The sequence below is a fragment of the Capra hircus genome, chromosome 18, assembly GCF_001704415.2.
Source record: "Capra hircus breed San Clemente chromosome 18, ASM170441v1, whole genome shotgun sequence".
NCBI classification, from domain to species: Eukaryota; Metazoa; Chordata; class Mammalia; order Artiodactyla; family Bovidae; genus Capra; species Capra hircus.
The window spans coordinates 47,986,358-48,009,172 of NC_030825.1; the positions used below are offsets into that span (position 1 = coordinate 47,986,358).

Here is a 22,815-nt window from a genome sequence, read left to right on the forward strand (position 1 = left end):
CTTATCCAAAGATTTCTCTTGGTAAATGTCACATTGCACTTGAAAATATGTCGGTTATCTTCAAATTTCTTTTCATATTGATTTCCAACATAATTCCACGGTGATAGGAGAACAGACTCTATATGATTTCAATACCTTTAGACCACAAAATTTTTGCACCTTGTTTTATGTCCCTGGATATATTCCAGTACCTCCTGGTTTATAGTCTATGGGAACCTGAATAGAATTTGTACCCTGCTGATGTGTAAAAATTGTATAAATCTTAATTATGTTGAATGGGTTCACAGTGCTTTTCAGGTTACTATATCCTTCTACTTTTCTGTGTATTCATTCTATTAATTTTTGAGAGCTTGGTATTGAATCCCCAAATAAAAATCTTAAATTTTTTAATGTATTTATTTTATTCATTTATTTTTGGCTGTGCTGGGTCTTCCTTGCTCTGCTGGCTTTTCTCTAGTTGCAGTGAGCAGGGGCTACTCTTCATTGAGGTGCGTGGGCTCCCACTGCAGCAGCTTCTTTGTGTGGAGCACGGGCTCTAGGAGGCATGGGCTTCAGTAGTTGCGGCACACGGGCTTAGTTGCTCCATGGTATGTGGGATATGACCAGGAATTATACCCATGTCTCCTGCCTTGGCAGGTGGATTCTTTACCACTGAGCCACCAGGGAAGTCCTCCAACTAAAAGTCTTAATTTATCTGCTTAAAAAAATAATTGTAATATAGAGTGGAACATAATCTATGTGACTTTGTTCTATATTTTCCAAGTCTCCTATAAATGTGTTATACTTTGGTAATTTAAAAAAGAAAAGCAAAAAAATTTTTTTAAAGATCAGTGACTTACCAAGTTGACATGAGGTAATTAAACTATTTCTCAGATATACTATAGTCTGGCATTTCCCAAGGGAAGAAAGCAGATTTTATCTGTTTAAGAAACTATCAAAGAATTCTGAATTTGACAATAAAGAGCCTATAATTTCAAAAAATAAATAATCCAAAAGTTTGACATTTTAGTTCAAATGAGAGGTGATGTTATGTTTTGTACTGTCTGCTGTTGGAAACTATGTTTGATTTAAAACATTGCAATACTTATTTTAATGTTTTATTTTTAATTTTACTGGTGTATAGTTGATTTACAATGTTGTGTTAGTTTCAAGTGTACAGCAAAATGATTCAGTTATATGTACACATACATTCATTCTTTTTCAGATTTTTCACCCATGTTGGTTATTATAGAATATTGAGTAGAGCTCTCTGTGGTATACAGTAGGCCCTTGTTGGTTATATATTTTAGATATAGTAGTGTGTATGTTAATCCCAGCCTCCTAATTTATCCCTCTCCCCCCCATGTTTTCCCATTGGTAATCATAAATTTGTTTTTGGAAAAAAACTGAATGAGTCATATCAGGGACTGTCCCGAGTTCAGTAGAGAATAAACTGTAGTCATTCACTTTTTTCCTTTTTTATTGAGATAAAATTCATTGCAGCTTTGGATAAGTTTAAGTATACAGCATAATGATCTGACTTACATCTATAATGAAATGATTATAACAGTAAGTTTAGTGAACATCCATCTCATATAGATACAAAAAGAAACAATTAAAGGATATTTATGTATTTGGCAGGGCCAGGTCTCAGTTGTGGCACTTTGATTGTTTTGCAACATGCCAGTTCTTTAGTCGCTGTACGTGGGATCTAGTTCCATCTCCAGGGATGGAACCCAGGGTGCGTACAGAATCTTAGCCACTGAAGCACCAGGGAAGTACTCAGAAAAAAATTTTTTTCCTTGTAATGAAAAAGAACTCCTACTATTTACTCCTCCAACAATTTTCATATATAATATACAGTAGTGTTAATGATATTTATCATATTGTATATCATATCCTTACTAGTTATTTATCTTATGACTGGAGTTTCCTAAGATAGCTGGAGTTATCTTATGAAGTTTCTACCTTTTGACTACCTTCATCCAGGTGCCCCTCTCCCTACCTCCTGCCCGACCTGTGATAACCACAAATCAGATCTATTTCCATGAATATGTTTGTTTTTTTGTTTTGTTTTGTTTTTGAAGTATAGTTGTCCTACAACACTGTTTGTTCCTTTGTTTGTTTGTTTTTAATTATTTTTATTTATTTTTTGGCCTTGCTGCGTGGCATGTGGGATCTTAGTTCCCTGACCAGGGACTGAACCTGCATCCCCTGCGTTGGAAGCAGAGTCTTAACCATTTGACTGCCAGGGAAGTCCCTGTTTGTTCCTGTTATACAACATAATTATCTGATATATCTATATAATTCAAAATTATCACCATGATAAGTCTAGCTATGATATGTCACCACACAAAGATACTACATAGTTATTGGCTATATTTCCCGCAATATATATTTCATGCCTGTGACTCACTCACTTTGCACCTGAAAGTCTGCACCTCTTCCTCTCCCTCACCTATTTCTGAACTCCTCCCATCCCTTCCCCTCTGGCAACCACCTGTTTCTTCTCTGCATCTATAAATTTGTCTCTGTTTGGTTATGCCAATTCTTCAGTTTTGCTTTTTAGGTTCCACATGTAAGTGAAATCATAGAGTATTTGTCTTTCTCTGTCAGACTTATTTCACTCAGCATAGTACCATCTAGATCTATCCATGTTGTTGCAAATGGCAAATTTGCATTCTTTTGAGTAATATTCCATTATATATAAAATACCACATCTTTATCCATTCATCTGTTGATGATACTTCCATGTCTTGGCTATTATAGATAACGCTGCAATGAACATTGGGGGGGGTGCATGTATCTTTTCAAACTAGGTTTTTCATTTTCTTCAGATATGTACTCAGGAGTGGATTTGCTGGATCATATGGTAGTTCTGATTTTAATTTTTTCCAGGAATCTCCATATGGTTTTCCAGAATGGCTGCACCAATTTACAGTCCCACCAATAGGGTTCCCTTTTCTTGCCATTCTTGCTAACACTTGTTATTTGTTGTCATATATATTTATTTATTTGGCTGCATCAGGTATTAGTTGCAGCACGCAGGCTCTCCCATTGTGGCCCACAGACTCTCCAGCTGGGGCATGCAGGCTCCAGTAGCTGCAGCACATGGGCTCTCTAATTGTGGCCCCTGGGCTCCAGAGGATGTGGCTCAGTTGGGACATGCAGGGTGGGATTTTCGTTCCCCAGCTGGAGATTGAACCTGCATTCTCTGCATTGCAAGATGGATTCTTAACCACTGGACCACCGGGGAAGTCCCAAAAGCATTCTGACAGGCCTGTGTAGTCAGGTCATTCAGGATGGCTGTTCTCTTGCTTTGTGCAGCCCCTACTTTACCAGTCCCTTCTTCGCCTGCACCTTGCTCACATGAATGTGCTTAACCTGCGCCCCCGCTAGCAACTGTTCTAATCCTCAGGCCAGAATGGTTCCAGCTGCTAGTTTATAAAAGGGAAATATCTGCCCTTGTGATGGTTGTTAATTTGAGAGGCTGTGAGGGACATTCCCCAGCTGCTGGTTCCCTTGGTAACTGATGCCAGTCTGATGTCAATTCCCCCTGTAAATGGCAGCCTCCTCTCACCTGTGTAGTAGGGTCAGCTGCTGTGTTCTGATGCACACAGTGGGCATGTCACTCCAGGGCCTTACTTCAGGTCTGTAAGATCCTCTTGTCCAATAAACCACTGATGTCTCTGTCGCTGTCTCTGGGCTCATTGGTCAGTCTCCAGGCTGGGCATCTACAAGGCTTGCAATTCAGCCAGCCAAGAGCTGAGGAAACTCCACTGATCACCAAGAGTTCAGGATATAAAGAAGAAGAATAGAAAGTTGTGTGTGTGTGTGGTGCGGGGAGGGAGCGTTGGCTTGCCCCAAGGCTGAGGCAGGGGCAGCAGGTTGGAGGCATGGGCTGTTGTGCTCTGGGCTCTCTCCTTGCCCCTCCTTGGCAGGTAGAAGAGGCCAAAGTGGTGCTGGGTATGCTCCCCTTTCTCTCCCTCCAGCCACCTCTCCTGGCCCCCTTGTGCTCCGGTTTCTGCAACACAGGACTGAACCCACCTGGTTATAGCTTATTGATGGCAGAATATTCAGTCTCAGCAGAAAAATGCCAAAAAGCAAGTTGGACATAAGAAACAAGGACTTGATGAAAAGGCTGCTGCCTTAATATTCTATTTAATATAATACTATGAATATATATTAATAAATATATTAATATATACCTGCACTGTCTGTAGGACATACTTTCTAGATCCTAAGACCTTTAAACAGGGGATTCAATGGGAAAGAATTCACCTGCCAATGCAGGTGATGCAGGAGACGTGGGTTTGATCCCTGGGTTGGGAAGATCTGGAGCAAGAAATGGCAACCCACTCCAGTATTCTTGCCTGGAGAATTCTATGGACAGAGGAGCCTGGCGGGCTACAGTCCATAGAGTCGCAAAAGAGTTGGACACGACTGAGAGACTGGGCATGCATGTACAAGACCTTTAAGCAGCGCTTTTGAGAGCAAATACCTAACTCCTCTTCCTCTAGACTTAGCTGATGTTCAGGCATAAAATTGTTTACAGGTGAATTCATGACACCTCTGACACTTCTACTGTCTCACACCTTAGTTAACACATCTGTAGCTGCTTTTCTAATAAACTATTGATCAGCAAAAATAAAGGGGCTACAGAAACACTTTTTTCTTACTCTACTCATATTTTAATTTACACTATTTTTTTTTAACTTTATTTTGCATTGGGGTATAGCCAGTTAAGAATGTTGTGATAGCTTCAGGTGAACAGCGAAGGGACTCGGGAATACATATACAGAAACATTCATATGTTGCTTCCTTTTGGACTTCACGCAGACAATTCTATGTAAATGTATAGTTGACTCTGATTTGGAAATCTGAAATTCACTCTGTCCTTGTTATAACATTTTTTTTACAGTTGTAATTATGTTGATGTTTTATATTGTGTAAAATAACTCATTTAATAAAGTATTGCTTTGATTTTTTAAAGAAAGTTAAATTGTGAGGGTAATCCCCAGGTGGCTGTTCACTAGCATGTGGGGCCCTGGGGAAGTTGACTACCAGGAGAGATGTCTTTCTCTTCCATTGTATCAATGATATTCCAGTAGCTGCAGTCTTCTTCCAGTAGCTGCCCATGCTTGTGGCTTACCTGACTGCACATGGATGACAGTGAATACAGACAAAACACAAGAACCTGGATTATCTACAAAGACAAGCATGCCTTTTGACCCCTCACCCCTAAACAATTACAGACAGAGGGTTTAGGGATATAACCTCAAGGATAGGCTTGTGAATTGGACATAGCCAGTTACCTGGAAGGGTTTGGTTGGGGCCTAGGAAAATGCAAAATATTAGTAACCTTAGGTCTCTGGTCCCAGCTAGGGAAGGGGCAGAGCAACGATATAGTGAGTTAGAGAAACCTCCATATGCAGTCCACAATGTGTTACAACAGGTGGAAGACATTACAAAAGGCCTACGAGAACTGTGTAGCAGTGTCAACCACCACCATTATTTGGGGTCTAGAACGGCTGTGTGCAACATATAGGACCTCCCTCACCACAGACATCAATAGCAACCAAGGAATCCACTTCACCAGGCATGCTGTTCAGAAATGGGCTGATAAAAAATGACATTTGTTGGCATTTCCACCTACCTTACCATGCCATTGCTGCTGGGCTCGTGGAAAGGATAAAGGAACTCCTTCTTAACAATTGAGATGGAAGCCCATGCTCTAAATGTGTGGACCAGAAACTAACTCAAGCCCTACGAACTATAACTTCAACATCCCAGGAACAATCATCACTGAGCCCAAGCCATTTGAACCCTGAGACAACTAGTCAACACAATCTGAAATCAATTGTTGCTCACCAAGACAGTAGAAACTATTGATCAGGACACTAACTCACTTTTGCCATTACCACTGGATCTACCCCCAGGGGAACATGTTATAAAATGGCCCTGGGACTGGCAGGTAAGGCCTGGGCGGTTAGGGTTTGCCATCTTGTGGGGGATAGGATTAGAAAGGAACTGAATGGGACTTCCCTGGTGGTCCAGTGGCTAAGACTCCATGCTCCCAATGCCAGGGTTCAATCCCTGGTCAGGGAACTAGATCCTGTACGCCGCAACTAGGACCTGACACAGTCAAGTATTTTTTAAAAGAGAAGAAAGGGACTGACAGATTTTACCTGTCTCCTGCCGGCCCACCTAAAGCTATTAAAGTAATTACCCAGGAGAATGCACTATCTTACTGGAGACTGCATCATCTTATTAAACTTGTGGTTCGTTGGTACACGGCCTGTATTGGGCACTGACAATGGGGCTGAGGGTGGACTAGTGGAATGGTAATGCAAGGCTGGACAAAAACCACAGGCAGGGGTGGTGTTACCTCACAATCAATATTCTTTCTGCTGGATTTTGCTTAATGGTCATAATCTTCCCTGGGTGATGCCTGTTAAATGCCTTACACTTTATCCCTAGTCTGAGGGGAGGGTGTTTGTGGACTGGGCAGCAATGGCGGCCTCACTGTGAAGTAAAACTGACTGATGGATCTACAGCCAGATGCTGTCAGCATCCACCCCTGGACTTCCGTGACAAATTGACCCTATAAGCATCTGGCTACAAAGTTTGCGTGCCTCATGGACTCTTGAGACCCTAACTGCTGTTGTTATCACAGAAAAAAAGTGGAAGTGTTAGTTGCTCAGTCATGTCTGATTCTTTGTGACCCCATGGGCTGTAGCCTGCCAGGCTCCTCTGTCCATGGAACTCTCCCGGCAAGAATACTGGAGCGGATAGCCATTCCTTTCTCCAGGGGATCTTCCTGACCCAGAGATCAAACCCAGGTCCCCCACCTTGCAGGCAGATTTTTTACCATCTGAGCTATGAGCAAAATATCAGAATTATTTTTTATTGAGGTATAGTTGATTTACAATGTTTATTACTGCTGTACAGCAGTGATTCATACTTTTTCATATTCTTTTCCATTATGGTTTATCACAGGATATTGTTGTTTATCCATTCTGTATATACCAGTTTGTATCCGCTAATCCCAAACTCCCAATCCAACCCACTCTCACCTCTCTCCCCCTGGGCAACCACCAGTCTACAATCATTTCTTAACATTCATTACAACTTTTATTATAACAAAAAATATCAGAAATTGTAGAGAAAGTATAGATAAATTTTAGTAATCATTTCCCTCTTTTAAAAAATGCTTGAATTTTTGTTGTACATTATACATTGACTGGTTTAGTTATGACCGATTTAATTTGTTACATAATATATGTGTACATTAAAGTATGTATTTCTGAAGCATGGGCAAAGGTGGAATCTGATGGATGGTGATTATTCCAAAATCTGTGAATGTCTACAGACGCACAATTAATGGACAACCTCATAGCAATTGAGTATCATTTGCTGTTAACAGTTTACTATTTTTGGTGAATAAGTTAAGTGTCTAGTTTTCAATGTGCAAACGCTACATTTACACATTACAGTTTCTACAAACTGACAGGTCAGGTCATGAACCATTTTATTTCAGATTAAAAACAACACCACCACCACTCTGTTTTCTTTTAATGGGCTGCTAGATTTGACTTGCTATTTTAATTGGAACATTTATATACCATGAGTACATTGGATTATTTTTGTGGCCAATTGGACTTGGATGCTGTCCTTTTCCAAATTTGGTACAGGGGTTATGCTAGCCTCATAGCTGATACTCTTTATAAAATCTTGAAGAGTTAGATTTTATCTGTAAGTTACTCTAGTACTAGAGGAATAAAATGTTGTAGCGCTTTCATCAGTTTTTTTCCTTGGTTCTTACTATATTCAGGAAAATATGACTTTTCCTGGATTTCAGACATACTATAAAAAAACTGAATATATGCATACACTGTAACAGGCCGAATGTAAACAAGCATTTCCTACATCTTGTCAAAGTTGTATACATATACATATACATATGTTTAAGAAAATACTTAGGAAAATGCTTTTCCCATAATTTCACATATACTATAAAAAACTAAATGTAAACATTTCCTGAACATTTATCTGAAGCATTCTGAATATTTGAATATCTGAAAAAGGTCTGAAATCAGTCCTGAATATTCCTTGGAAGGACTGATGCTAAAACTCCAATACTTTGGCCACCTGATGCAGAGAACTGACTCATTGGAAAAGACCCTGATGCTGGGAAAGATTGAGGGCAGGAGAAGGGGATGACAGAGGATGAGATGACAGAGGTTGGATGGCATCACCAACTCGATGGACATGAGTTTGAGCAAGCTGTGGGGCTTGGTGATGGTGGACAGGGAAGCCTGGTGTGCTGCAGTCCATGGGGTTGCAAAGAGGTGGACACGATGAGTGAGCGACTGAACTGAAACTTTTTTACTAATTAAAGTTGAATAAACATGTGTATGTATATACACTATATGTGAAAATACTTTTCCCAGGACTCAGATATACAAAGTTGAATATAAACGTTTAACAGAGAGGCATGGAATCTATTTCACATACAACCGAGCATAGAGCAGTTCTGAATTGTTTCATCAGCTCTACAGTGTCAAACACACAAGCAACTCTATCGCCTGTGCCAGTCTCAGCTTCTCGCATTCTCTGGTTTTAAAGCAGCCACAATCCCAGATATCACACAGAGATGTGTCCGGTATAAGGGAAGGCCATTTCCTCCTATTTTGTAAGTAAGGAATATTTAACTGAAGCTCACTTGGAGTCTTTTGCTTAGACCTTCGGTGGTCAGCACTGCTACCCGTATGTGTACTGTACTGTGCTAAGTCACTTCAGTCCTGTCTCTTTGCAACCCCATGGACTGTACCCAGTCAAGCTCTTCTGTCCATGGGATTCTCCAGGCAAGAATACTGGAGTGGGTTGCCATGCCCTACCCCAGGGGATCTTCAGGCAGGTTCTTTACCACTAGCACCACCTGGGAAGCCCATTACACATAACCTCAGTTGCAATTAGGAGCGCAAGCGTCTGGTATTTAGATTTAGGTGGGCAGCAGGCATCCAGAAAAGGGAGACTGGTTAATACCAGTGGATAGGCAACCAACATGTCTGCCAAAATACTGCCTTATTTCTTGATCTCTTTAATTGCTTCTTTTTTGGTGTGAACCATTTAAAAAGTCTATTAAATTTGTTACAGTACTGCTTCTGTTTTATGTTTAGATTTTTTGGCCATGAGGCCTGTGGGATCTTAACTCACCGACCAGGGATTTGACTGGCACCCTCTGTGTTGGATGGCTGTCTCAACCACTGGACCACCAGGTGAAGTCCCTTTGATCTCCTTCATTTCTGCAATTACACATACTTTCTCACTTATGATGCTTGAATTTTTTTCTGTCCAGGGTACAATTTCTTTCACTTCAAAAAGTTTTCAAGGTGTCTTTTGAGTTTTGCATTTATTTTGCTAGAGCACCTCAAGAGACTACAGCTGGATGCTTGTTGAGCAAGTGAATGCACTCGCTCATTCCTCTGGTCAACAAACGCTTACTGAGAACCTCTTAGGAACTGGCAGTGGACTAAGTATTTATAATAAACTGAGAATGAATCCTGGCTTTTAATTGTCCCCATTTTCTATACATACATTGAAAGAAGTTAAATTCCCTGAGTAAAGCTTTGGTTGCATCCTACAAATTTTAACATTAAGTTGTCTCTTTGTCATTCATTTACCGAATGATAATTTCATTTCCTTTTTAATGTGAAACTTATATAGCTATCTTAAATTTCCTTGTAGAGAAATGGATTTTGTCTGAGGCTTTATTTTCTAATTCACTAGAATAGAGGTCAGAGATTGTGGCATGTCTGTTTTTTGGAAGGTCTTAAAAAATCATCTAAATCCCTCTGACCTTACAGTAGCTCACTTTTATTATATTGGAGTTCCTTACATTATGAATCCCCTGGTGGGGGAAAAAGGCAAGCTATGAAAAGCTTCAGTTTTAAAATTTTTCTCCAGGAGGAACTATCTAACATTCTAGAAAGAAAGATGATGTAAGATGTTCGTATAGTCACTGTACACTGTAAGGCCTTCCTCTTATAGGATTTCCAATACAAAACTAGGAAAACAAAAAAGTTAAGAATATAATGCAGCTCTCATTTGGCACATTTTCAATATGAGTCAGATAAGGGATACAATGTACACAATGCTAAGAAATATGATCCTAATATTACTAATTGGTTAAGTAATTAGCCCTAAGCAATAATGGTGAAGTAAATGTTGGTTAAATCCTTTCCCACTCTGATTCGGTTCAGGTTAATTTTAGCAGATAGATGTTTCATCTATATGATATTTGTATCGTGACACTTGATTTCTCATAAAGGCTAATGACCCTTCATGTTCAGAAAAGTCAGAATGATTTCTGTGTCTAACATTTTCACTACCTTCCTAAGTCTGCCCACTTGGCTTATCTTCACGGAGTTTTTCACTTTTTCAACTGAACTCTGATGTCTAATAAATTTTGAAATACAGATACACCCCTCCCTATTCCTAACATTTATAAGATTTCTCATCAGTAATACATGTCAAGGGGCGGCGAAGATTTCTCATCAGTAATACATGTCAAGGGGCGGCGAAGATTTCTCATCAGTAATACATGTCAAGGGGCGGCGACTGAGAGCACCAAGCTGTGACGGCGCAGGTCAGGGGCAGCAGCCGAGAGGAGCAACCCCATGTCCAAGGAGCAGCGGCTGCGTGGGCACAGGAGGGCAGAGAGGAGTTACTCCACGTTCAAGGTCAGGAGGGGCGACCTCATCCAAGGTAAGGAGCAGCGGCTGTGCTTTGCTGGAGCAGCCGTGAAGAGATATCCCACGTCCAAGGTAAGAGAAACCCCAATAAGACAGTAGCTGTTGTGAGTGGGCATCAGAGGGCAGACACACTGAAACCATAATCATAGAAAACTAGTCAATCTGATCACATGGACCACAGCCTTGTCTAACTCAATGAAACTAAGCCATGCCGTGTGAGGCCACCCAAGATGGATGGGTCATGGTGGAGAGGTCTGACAGAATGTGGTCCACTGGAGAGGGCAATGGTAAACAACTTCACTATTCTTGCCTTGAGAACCCCATGAACAGTATGAAAAGGCAAAATGATAAGATACTGAAAGAGGCACTCCCCAGGTTGGTAAGTGCCCAATATGCTACTGGAGATCAGTGGAGAAATAACTCCAGAAAGAAGGGATGGAGCCAAAGCAAAAACAATACCCAGTTGTGGCACTGACTTGATGGACATGAGCTTGGGTAAACTCCGGGAGTTGGTGATGGACAGGGAAGCCTGGCGTGCTGCGATTCATGAGGTTGCAAAGAATCGGACATGACTGAGCGACTGAACTGAACTGAATACGTATCAAATTCTGGCCCTTAATTAAAGGCCTCATATCCACAGTATGAAATGTGATATTAAGCTGTTGTCCTTAAATGCTTTCCCACATTCCTGACAATTACATAGGCTTTTGTTTTACTAGCACAAATTTCCAGATGTCAATTTTTATTTTTAGTTCTACCTGTTTATTGCTACCAGCCATCTCCCTCCAACCCCTCATGCGTGCTTGCTCTGGTCATGTGACACCATGGACTGCAGCCCACTAGGCTCTTCTGTCTGTAGAATTTTCCAGGAAAAAATACTGGAGTGGGTTGCCATTTCCTTCTCCCAGATGTCAAATTTTGAGGTTTCCCATGTCTTCACTCACTCCTCTGTCCTGCATGAATTCTTTGATGTTGACTAAGGTGTGAGCCACGAATAAAGGCCTTCCCACACTGCTCACATTCATAGGGTTTCTCACCAGTATGAATTTTCTGGTGTCAACTAAGCTCTGAGCCACGGCCAAAGGCCTTCCCACATTCCTTACACTCATAGGGTTTTTCACCACTATGATTTCTCTCGTGACGAGTAAGTTCTGATCGTCGAATAACAGCCTTCCCACATTGCTTACATTTATGGGGTCTCTCATCAGTGTGAATTTTTTGATGCCGGATAAGTTCTGTGCTACAAGTAAAGGCCATTTCACATTCCTTGCATTTATAAGGTTTCTCACCCGTGTGAGCTCTCTGATGTCTGGTAAGTTCTGAGCCACGGCGAAAGGCTTTCCCACATTGCTTACACTTGTATGGTTTCTCCCCTGTATGAACACTCTGATGTCGGACAAGATGTGAATCGGAAATAAAACCTTTCCCACATTCTCTACATTTATGAGGTTTCTCGCCAGTATGAATTCTTTGATGTAGGTTCAGTTGTGAGGCACAACTGTACACCTTCCCACATTCCTTACATTCCTAGCGTCTCTCACCAGTATGAATTATCTGATGAAGACTAAGTTGTGTGTCGCAGCAAAAAGCTTTCCCCCAGTCCTTACACTTACGGGGTTTCTCACCAGTATGGATTCTCTGATGTTGAAGAAGGTGTGAGGGATGGGTAAAGGCTTTCCCACACTCCTTACATTCATAGTATTTCTCATTGGTATGAATCCTCTGATGTAAATTCAGCTGTGAGGTATATGGAAAGGCCTTTCCACATTCCATACACTTAAAGGGTTTCTCACCTATGTGAATCTTTTGGTGTTTACTAAGTTGTGAGGTAGAATGAAAGGCTTTCCCACATTTCTTACATTTATAAGGTTTCAGCAGTATTAATGCTCTGAGATTTCATCATCTGAGAGTCACGAATAAAGTCACCTTCCTTATTTTCATTACTTTTTTTGCCTTTCATGAATTCTCTAATGTTTCATCAAGTCTGACCTACTATTAAAGGCTTTCTCACATTCTCCACATTTAGAGTCTTTCTCCTTATTATGACTTCTTTCATGTTGACTCTGGTGTGGTTGGGACCTGGAAGTCTTACATTCCTTGGATTCACAGGATTTTGCTCCAGTAGGAGCTGTCTGAGGTGCTCTAGGATCTGTGTGCTGAATGGAAGTGGATCTTTCTTCAAAAGTTATTATGGCTTGTCTGAAATGTTCTTCTGGTAGCCTCTCCAAGTGGCATCTGATTTCTCTGGTATTTCTGACTCTAGGACACTCAAGATTAGAGCTTACAAGTCTCTTTATTATCTCCAGTTGCAATGACTGAATTTCATAACTGTCCTCCTTTAAAGATAAAGTCTTGGCTTCTCTTCTAGATTCCCAGTCTGTAAGATAACAAAGAAAAGAGTATTTTCATGTTGCAGGAGAAAGGAAAGTTCCAAGGCAGAAACAACAAACTAAAAATAGTGAATAGTTTAAACTGCTCTTAACACTGCATTATAATTTGACCAAAAAAAGGGGGGGGATGGGAGGGGAATAAGAATAGAGAAAATGAGAGCAACTTATGAAGGAAGTGATTTTTTAAATATTTATTTATTTGGCTGTGCCAGGTCTTAGTAGTAGCATGTGAACTCTTTAGTTGGGGCATGTGGGATCTAGTTCCCTGACCAGTGATTGAACCCAGGCCCTCTGCATTGGAAGCACTGGAATCTTAGTCACTGCACCACCAGGGAAGCCCCAAGGAAGTGACTTTTCACTTCTGGTGAGAATCAGCTGGGGAACTTGTTAAAAATACAATGTCCAGGACCTCCCAGGTGGTCTAGCAGTTAAGACTTAGCACTCCCAACCCAGGGGGTCTGGGTTAGATCCCTCATTGGGGAACTAGATCCCACATGCCACATCCAGCAGTTGGTAACCAAAGATTGAAGATCTTATGTGCCACAACTAAGATCCAGCATAGCCAAATAAATAAATTATAAATATTTTTTTAAAAATATGTAATGTCCAGGAATCAACCAACTAAATGAGAATCTAAAGGAGTAGGACATTATCTAACAGCAAGTCCTCTCAGTTTTGATTACTTCTACTAGTATCTCTAGTAGTAATCACCTTGTCCAGAGCCATCCCTCACCAAGATTAACAAAACATTATCCTAGTATAGTATTCCCCTATGGAAATACTATGAAAGTGAAGTTGCTCAGTCGTGTCCGACTCTTTGCGACCCCATGGACAGTAGCCTACCAGGCTCCTCCGTCCATGGGATTTTCCAGGCAATAGTACTGGAGTGGATTGCCATTTCCTTCTCCAGGGGATCGCCATTTCCTTCTCCAGGGGATCTTCCCAAACCAGGGATTGAACCCAGGTCTCCCACATTGTAGACAGACACTTTATCGTCTGAGCCACCAGGAAAGTTTTATGGAAATACTATGCTCCCTATGGAAATATCCCATCCCCAACACAGTAGCCAGAGTGCTCTTATTAAAATAAGTTCAATCATGTCATTCTTCTGCTCAGAATCATCCAATGGATTTTCTTCTTACCCAGAGTAAAAGTCAAAATTCCTCAGTGACCAACAGGGCCTTTCCAGAACTTGTCCTGCACTACCTCTCTGACCTTACTGCCTTATCCCCTCCCATGAGCTGACTCTATTCTAGCTCCCTGACCAACCAGATGTTCACATTTGCCAAGCACACCCTTCCTTCAGAATCTCTGCCTACAAATATCTTCCCTAAGATATCAACATGGCTCTTTCAATTACTTCATTCTGACCTCTATTTAGATGCCAACTTAAGAGACCACTCTCCACAAAACAGGACCTTCATCAATCTACTTACTGTACTTTTTTGCAGTGTACTTATCACATGTCATTTTATCTCTTCCCCCAATATTATGCTTCAAAGTTTTCATAACACAGAAGAATGAAAAGAACTAGACAGTGAACTCCCATAATCTCATCACCTAGATTCTATAATAAATGTTTGGATCTACTTGCCTTATTATACATCTATCTACCCCTCCAAACATCAAGTCACCTTGCAGACATCAGTATACTTCACCTCTAAACTCAACAGATTATATTTTAACTTGTTTACTTCTGTACTGGCTGTCCACCCTTCACTGTACCTGCACAAAGTAAATAATAGTTGTCTGCCAAATGTATGGCTATTGGTCTGTTTTTCTATCTCGCTCACTGATTTCTGAGGCAGCTCAAAATGTGGGACTCACTGTTTAAATGCAATGCCTTCTCCCTGCACCTAAAATAAATTCACTATCAGATCTGTGAAATTCTGCAGCATCTGGCCCCCGCTTCCCTCTTCAACTTAATTTTGAGGTACTGTCACCTTCACTCACCATGAGTTCACTATACTGGCCTCCATTCAACTTGTATGTCATGCCAATTACATTCTCATCTTTCAGGAAATGTTTTGGCTCCTTTGCATGCTCTCTGTTCCAGGATATCTGCCACGGCCAGCTTCTTTCATTCTAAACATCTTAATTTTCTATCCTATATCCTTGTCTTTGCCCTCATAATCTTTTTCTCACTTTTTATAATTATGTATTTGTTCATCAGTTTATCTATTGGTATAATTTCTCCCAAGGCTTCCCTGGAGGCTCAGTGGTAAGGAATCCACCTACTGGTTTGGGAAGATCCCACATGCCAAGGAGTGACTGAACCCGTGCACCACAACTTCTGCAAGAGAAGCCACTGCAATGAGAAGCCCACACATCACAAGTAGAGGGTAGAGTGGTAGTTGAAGCCCAGCTTGCCACAACTAGAGAAAGCCCAAGCAGCAGTGAAGACCCAGCATAGTCAAGAATAAAAATAAATAAATAAAAATTATTAAAAAAAAAAATCAGAACATAATTGGACCCAAACTGTGGTGAAAATGGTTATCTCATGGAAAGGAGGAACGGAGGAAAGCAGAAAGGCACTTCCTTCCTGAAATCAGAGGGAATATGAGGAACAGTAGCAAGAAACTGGAAGACATGTGAAACATCAGTCTCACATTACATATTACTCTCTTCTCCAGATCTCAGGCTTCTTGGGGAGCTTTCATAACAACATCTCAGATGTGCTGCCTGCCTTCTCACAGGTCAGGAGAGTGACATCTGCCACGGCATTTCCCATGTGAGTCTCTATTACTCACCTGGGCACCATTCTTCTGTCTCCTTGCCCTTAACCATCCAGGGCTCCTTTCCCTGCTCCAATAAGGAGATCACACCTGGCTTAAAATTGGTGAATCCTGCTCAAGAAAGAAAAAAAGGATCAAGTTATGTTGTGGGTGTCCCAGAATTAAAATCAGTCCACGATTATCATGAAAGCGGAGTAAGAAAATTAAGGGTAAGAGGAAAGGGGGATGAAGACAAAGTTCAATGGAGCAGCTGATTTCTTTTTCTTTTTATTTCAGGTCCTGAATATTTATTTTTTAAGTTTGTTTTTCCTAGGCTGCATGAATTAATTATGTTATTAATTTATTTTTAATTGGAAGATAATTGCTTTACAATGTTGTGTTTTCTGCTGTACAACAACATGAATCAGTCATAATTATATACATATATCCCCTCTCTCTTGAGCCTCCCTGCTCTCCCCACACCACCCCACTAGGTTATCACAGAGCACCAGGATGAGGTCCCTGTGTTATATAGCAGCTTTCCACTAGTTATCTGTTTTACACATGATAATATATAAAGGAATAGCCAATTTCTAACTTCACAAGGGACAAAGCATTCTTTGGTAAGCACTTAGGAAGAATTGTTAATTCAGCCAAGCACTTAGGAAGGACTCACAAAAAATTGGGCTTCCCTTGTGGCTCAGCTGGTAAAGAATCTACTTGCAATGCGGGAGACCTGGGTTCAATTCCCGGGTTGGGAAGATCCCCTGAGAAGGGAAAGGCTACCCACTCCAGTATTCTGGCCTGGGGAATTCCATGGATATATAGTCCATGGGGTCGCAAAGAGTTGGACACAACTGAGTGACTTTCACTTCTTCACTTCACAAGAAATTATTATAATAAATATAAAAATTTAAAACCAATTCTGAATTTTGGAGGACAAATCAACTTACCCAGTGAGATCAGGTTGTTATAATTCTCCAGCATCACATCTTGGTACAAATTCTTCTGAGCAGAGTGCAAGCATTCCCACTCTTTCTGAGAGAAGTAAATGACCATATCTTTGAACTTGAAATCCTGAAACCACAGATAAAAATACACAGAAATTAATTGGCCAAAATCTTTACAAGAAAATTAAGAGAGCAATTCAATAGGAAAATGCTGTTTGGAAAAAAAGGACACGCTGGACCTTTCAAAATGGTAAGTCAACAGCTCCATATCAAAAACAAACAGCTTAATCAAAAAATGGGCAAAAGAAAAAAAAAATGGGCAAAAGACCTAAACAGACATTTCTTCAAAGAAGACATATAGATGCACAAAAAGCACACGAAAAGATGCTTCAACATCATTAATTATTAGAGAAATGCAAATCAAAACTAGTGAGGTATCACCTCACACTAGTAAGAATGGCCATCATTAAAAAGTCTATGAATAATAAATGCTGCAAAGGATGTGGAGAAAAAGGAACCTTCCTACACTATTGGTAGGAATGCAAATTGGTACAGCCACTATGGAAAACAGTTTGGAGGTTCCTTAAAAAACTAAAAACAGAGCTACCATATAATTCTGCAATCCCACTCCTGAGTATATGTTTGGAGAAAACCATAATTCAACAAGATACATATACCACAGTATTCACTGCAGCACTAAGACACTTAGCTATTCACTAATAGCTAAGACAAAGAAGCAACCTAAATGTCCATCAACAGATGAATGGATAAAGATGTGGTGTATTTATACAATGGAATATCACTCAGCCATAAAAAGGAATGAAACAAAGCCATTTGCATGTTTTGGACATCCATCCAACATGGATGGACCCAGAGATTATCATACTAAGTGAAGTAAGCCAGACAGAGAACAACAAATAAGATGTTATTGCTTATATGTGGAATCTAAAAAAAAAATGATACAAATGAACTTATATACAAAACAGAAATAGACCCACAGACATAGAAAATAAACTTATGCTTACCAAAGGGGAAAGGTGGGAGGAGGGATAAATTAGAAGTTTGGGATTAACATATATATACTACCATATAGGGCTTCCCTGGTGGCTCAGGCGGTAAAGAATCTGCCTGCAATGAGGGAGACCTAGGTTCGATCCCTGGGTTGGGAATACCCCTTGGAGAAGGGAATGGCAGCCCACTCCAGTATTCTTGCCTGGAGAATTCCATGGACAGAGGATCCTGGTGAGCTACAGTCCATGGGGTCACAAAGAGCTGGACACGACTAAGCTACTAACATACATACATACTACTTCTATATATATATAAAATATAACCAATAAGGATAGCACAGGGAACTATACACAACATTTTATAATAACTTTTTTTTTTTAATTTAAAAATCTTTAATTCTTACATGCGTTCCCAAACATGAACCCCCCTCCCACCTCCCTCCCCATAACATCTCTCTGGGTCATCCCCATGCACCAGCCCCAAGCATGCTGTATCCTGCGTCAGACATAGACTAGCGATTCGATTCTTACATGATAGTATACATGTTAGAATGCCATTCTCCCAAATCAACATTTTATAATAACTTTTAAGGAAAAGAATCTGAAAAGATACATATACATATAACTGAATAACTTTGCTGTACACTTGAAACTAACAACACTGTAAATTGACTGTACTTCAATTAGAAAAAAACCAAACAAACATGGACAGTTCAGTGTGGAAACACGGGTGATCACAGTACACATTCTTGGTGTACACACCATTTGTTAAAAAAACTGAGATGTAGATATATAATACTGTATGTTTCAGGCATATAACATGGTGATTCAAAATTTTTTAAATTATTTTCCATTTATAGTTATTATAAAATATTGGTTAAAGTACCTGTGTCATTCAAATCATTCTTAAACATTCCTGCAACTACAGATAAACCCTCTCTGGTATTATCCAGCCAGGTCTGGGAATAAACAAAGTCTAGATAATTGGTGTTTCCCAATTAAATAAAACTGTACATGCAAGTACATAACACATGCTATGTTCAGCACACAACACTGTGACCATCTCCTTGCATTTACCCATTTAAGAAATTTGTTTAAAAGTCTGAATCATTCAAAGGTACCTTTAAAAACCTCTCTCTCTGAAAATAGGATTTGAATATAGCTTATGTGATTTAATTATCTCTTAAAAACTCAGTGAAGTAAGCCAGAAAGAAAAACACCAATACAGTATACTAACATATATATATGGAATTTAGAAAGATGGTAATGATAACCCTATATGCGAGACAGCAAAAGAGACACAGATGTTTAGAACGGACTTTTGGACTCTGTGGGAGAGGGAGAGGGTGGGATGATTTGGGAGAATGGCATTGAAACATGTATACTATCATAAGAAATGAATCGCCAGTCTATGTTCGATACAGGATACAGGATGCTTGGGGCTGGTGCACGGGGATGAGCAAACATTACACAAGTTCAAAATGGACCCACAGGTTCCGTGTGGACTATCACATAACTGCATACACAGAATCTATCATATGTCTATCATATCCTCAGTCCCCCCAAAATATGAGCAAATACTAAGAATCCAAAAAATCAATATCAATTACCTTCTTGTCTAATTGGAAAACCCTGGAAAAGAAATGGCAACACACTCCAGTATTCTTGTGGGGAAACTCCCATGGAAGAGAAGCCTGGTGGGCTACAGTCCATGGGGTCACAAAGAGTCAGACATGAATGAGTGACTGGAATGCATCCACTATAATTGGAAAACCCAAGTCTGCAACATGGAGTCTCATTTAACCACTCACCTCCACTTCATCAAAGCACAGCTCTAACAAGAGAGGGACAACATTTCCATCAAGAGTTGGTTTTCCCATTCCATCAGTACTCCCGGTGGAAGCATATACACTTATGGAATGCTAAATGGTTTCTAAATAAACAGTTACACGTTTGTTGGAGAAGAGAGAGACACTTAGGGGACAGCAGCATCATTCATTGGAATTGGAAGAACTGGGGAACAAGTTCTTCGGAGAGGCTCAGGGAAGCAAGCAGTTCCAGGAAAAAGAAATCCACAGTTCAAATCTTCCAAAATAAAAAAATGCTCTTGATGTAGGAGAGAGAAGAAACATCAATTCACATAAGCAATGGCTTTCAGGATTACAAACCAGATCATTTATATCCTGGGTTCACCCAAGAGAAATACAAGTTAAGAAGGGAAAGGAGGAAGAGGTAAGAATAGCCCCGAGTCACCATACTGACCTCGGAGTCTGCAAATGAAGTTTCCTCTCTCCTTCCCTGTTCCTGTCTTCCTGCTTTTGGCAACCCAGTGTGTGCACACACAACACAGAGTCCCTTTCTCTTTCTCCGTGTGAGGGAGAGTAATAAACCTTGGCTTTCCCTGAACTCCAGGGAATCCAACTGTACATAATGTGTTCAGAAGAAATAACTTTTCCACCATGAGGAGCTCATCTGAACCCAGGAGAGCCTGCTCTGATCTGCCCCAGGTAGACCCCTGGTCTATCAGGAAGATGCTAAGCTCCTCAGGTGAGGAGCCTCTTAGAGACATGAGGACATCCACAGGCCCAGAGCACAGGACACTTAGGCAGGCCCAGCCTTGGACGGATTCCTCAACAGAGGCCTCCAGCCTCCTCCATGCCTAAGACTCAAGTACTTCCTTGGCTTTGTGCCCATATCCCAGAACTAGGGCCCTGAGAACCCAATCTAGAACCCCTTTCCACAAAGACCCTGTCCAGAATCACCAATACTGGGCCAGACAACCAATGTGATCAGCAGGTTCTCAGCAGCCTCAGCCAAGCTCAACTACCTGGATGCAGGCTGCCATGGCTTTTGTTGTTGTTCTGGTTGTTCAGTCACCACGTCCAACTCTCTGTGACCCTATGGACTGCAGCAGGCTCCCTTGTCTTTCACTATCTCCCGGAGTTTGCTCAAATTCATGTCCATTGAGTAGGTAATGCCATCCAACCATCTCATCCTCTGCCATCCCCTTCTCCTTTTGCCTTCAATCAGGGTCTTTTCCAATGACAGCTTTCAGTTCAGTTCAGTTCGGTTCAGTCGCTCAGTCATGTCCAACTCTTTGCGACCCCATGAATCGCAGCACGCCAGGCCTCCCTGTCTATCACCAACTCCCGGAGTTCACTCAGACTCACGTCCATCGAGTCAGTGATGCCATCCAGCCATCTCATCCTCGGTCATCCCCTTCTCCTCCTGCCCCCAATCCCTCCCAACATCAGAGTCTTTTCCAATGAGTCAACTCTTCGCATGAGGAGGCCAAAGTACTGGAGTTTCAGCTTTAGCATCATTGCCTCCAAAGAAGTCCCAGGGCTGATCTCCTTCAGAATGGACTAGTTGGATCTCCTTGCAGCTTTACATGAAACCATAATTTTCAGAATCCTCATGGTCTGTACATCCTGGTCCCCAGCCAAGATCATCCATGGCTTTCTTGCTTTTCATTCCTACCCTCAGCCTTACTGCTGATAGGCAGTGCTCATTGAGTCTCAAGCACAATTACTGTGCATTAAGCACTGTTAGTCCCTGGTGTCTTATATGTATTAATCTTCAGGAAAGGCCCGTGAATCTTTAGGTTAGTGAAGTGAGTAATTTACTCAAGTTTGCAGTAAGCAGTGGCACTGCTGGGCTTTAAATTTAGATTTCTCCAGGCCTCCAGATGATGCTCTTCCACTTCTGACCCTTGCACATGCAGCCAGGGATTTCCTGATCCTTTACAAGAACCCTGAGCTGGACTCTGCACCTAGGGAAGCAGAAAACACTTGGTTTGCTCAGTTTATCACTGCAAAGCACAACACTATGAGGGGAAATCAGAGGTAGAAAGATAAGAGAGGAAAGAAGCAGTTCTGTAAACAGAATTCCTTTGAAATGAACTAACAGTGACTTACTTAAGTTGAGGGGTATGTGGAAAATTTCACGTAACATGTAAAAGATTAACTGGGGCCCAGAAAAAGAACAGAACTCCAACAAATGAAAACAGACTGAGCAGCATTCCAAGAACAGTGAATGTGCTAAGCTGGAGGTAGAGAGGGAGACAAATTGCATCCTGTGTGTCTGAGGAACAGATAAGTTAATGGGGATAACTGGTGAGGGATTCTGGGAAAGGAGTAGACAGCCATGATGGTGGAGAAATCTGAAGGGGCCAGAAAAGAAAGGCCTTGGATGATGGTCATCTTTGCCAGGACTAAATATATCATCTTGACTTGCCACTCTAGGCCAATACTAGGACTGGTGCTCTAGTAAATATAGATATTTACTATAATAAATAAACAATAGTGTGAAAGAGCTGGGGTTTTATCCTGAAAATAACAGGGATTCACTGAATAAAGGAAGTGATGCAATTGGACTATCTTATTCTGGAGGAATAAACTAGAGTTAGGGAGTCCAATCAAGGTTCCCCTGGTGGCTCATTGGTAATGCCTCCAATACAGGAGATGTGGGTATAATCCCTGGGTGGGGAAAATCCCCTAGAGAAGAGAAAGGACAACAAGAATTCTAAGAGGAGGAAATAGAAGGAGAAATGGACAGTCAAAGGTTGAAGGGCAAAGTGAAGCTGGAGTTCCTTCCTCACCCACTCCAGTGTTCTTTCTTGCCTGGAGAATTCTGTGGTCAGAGGAGCCTGGCGGGCTACAGTCCATGAGGTCAACAAGAGTCGAAACAACTGAGCGACTAATACTTTCAGGGAGTTCAATTAGGTAAATGCACTACCCGTGCCAGAAAAGTTTTACCTGGCACACAGACAGTGAGGTGTGGTCGCAGGGCATGAGAGCAAGGAGCAGGAAAAGAGACAGATTCAATGGGCTCTGCCACCTCACTGATGTTGGGGAGACCAGGAAGTAGGAGTTAGGGGACCTCCAGGCTGCCAGTGTAATGGCACATTCAGGTGAATTTCCATTATCAGCATATTCCCCAAAGTCTGCAGACTACATTATACAGAAGTTTTGAGGAAGTTCATGGTCAGAGAGCTAAGAAATGGCAGAAACGAA

At 41.1% G+C, this 22,815-nt stretch overlaps 1 protein-coding gene and 1 pseudogene across 1 annotated transcript; both read right to left on the reverse strand.

Moving 5' to 3' along the window:
* Window positions 11,476–12,696, reverse strand: LOC106503101 (annotated as a pseudogene).
* Window positions 11,476–20,749, reverse strand: LOC102171183 (zinc finger protein 14 homolog). Its single transcript, XM_005692353.3, has 4 exons — window positions 20,628–20,749; window positions 16,794–16,917; window positions 15,877–15,972; window positions 11,476–13,113 (listed from the first exon to the last, which is right to left on the reverse strand). Exons 1-4 carry the CDS (start codon window positions 20,643–20,645, stop codon window positions 12,704–12,706), a joined length of 648 nt encoding a protein of 215 aa, XP_005692410.3. The 5' UTR covers window positions 20,646–20,749; the 3' UTR covers window positions 11,476–12,703.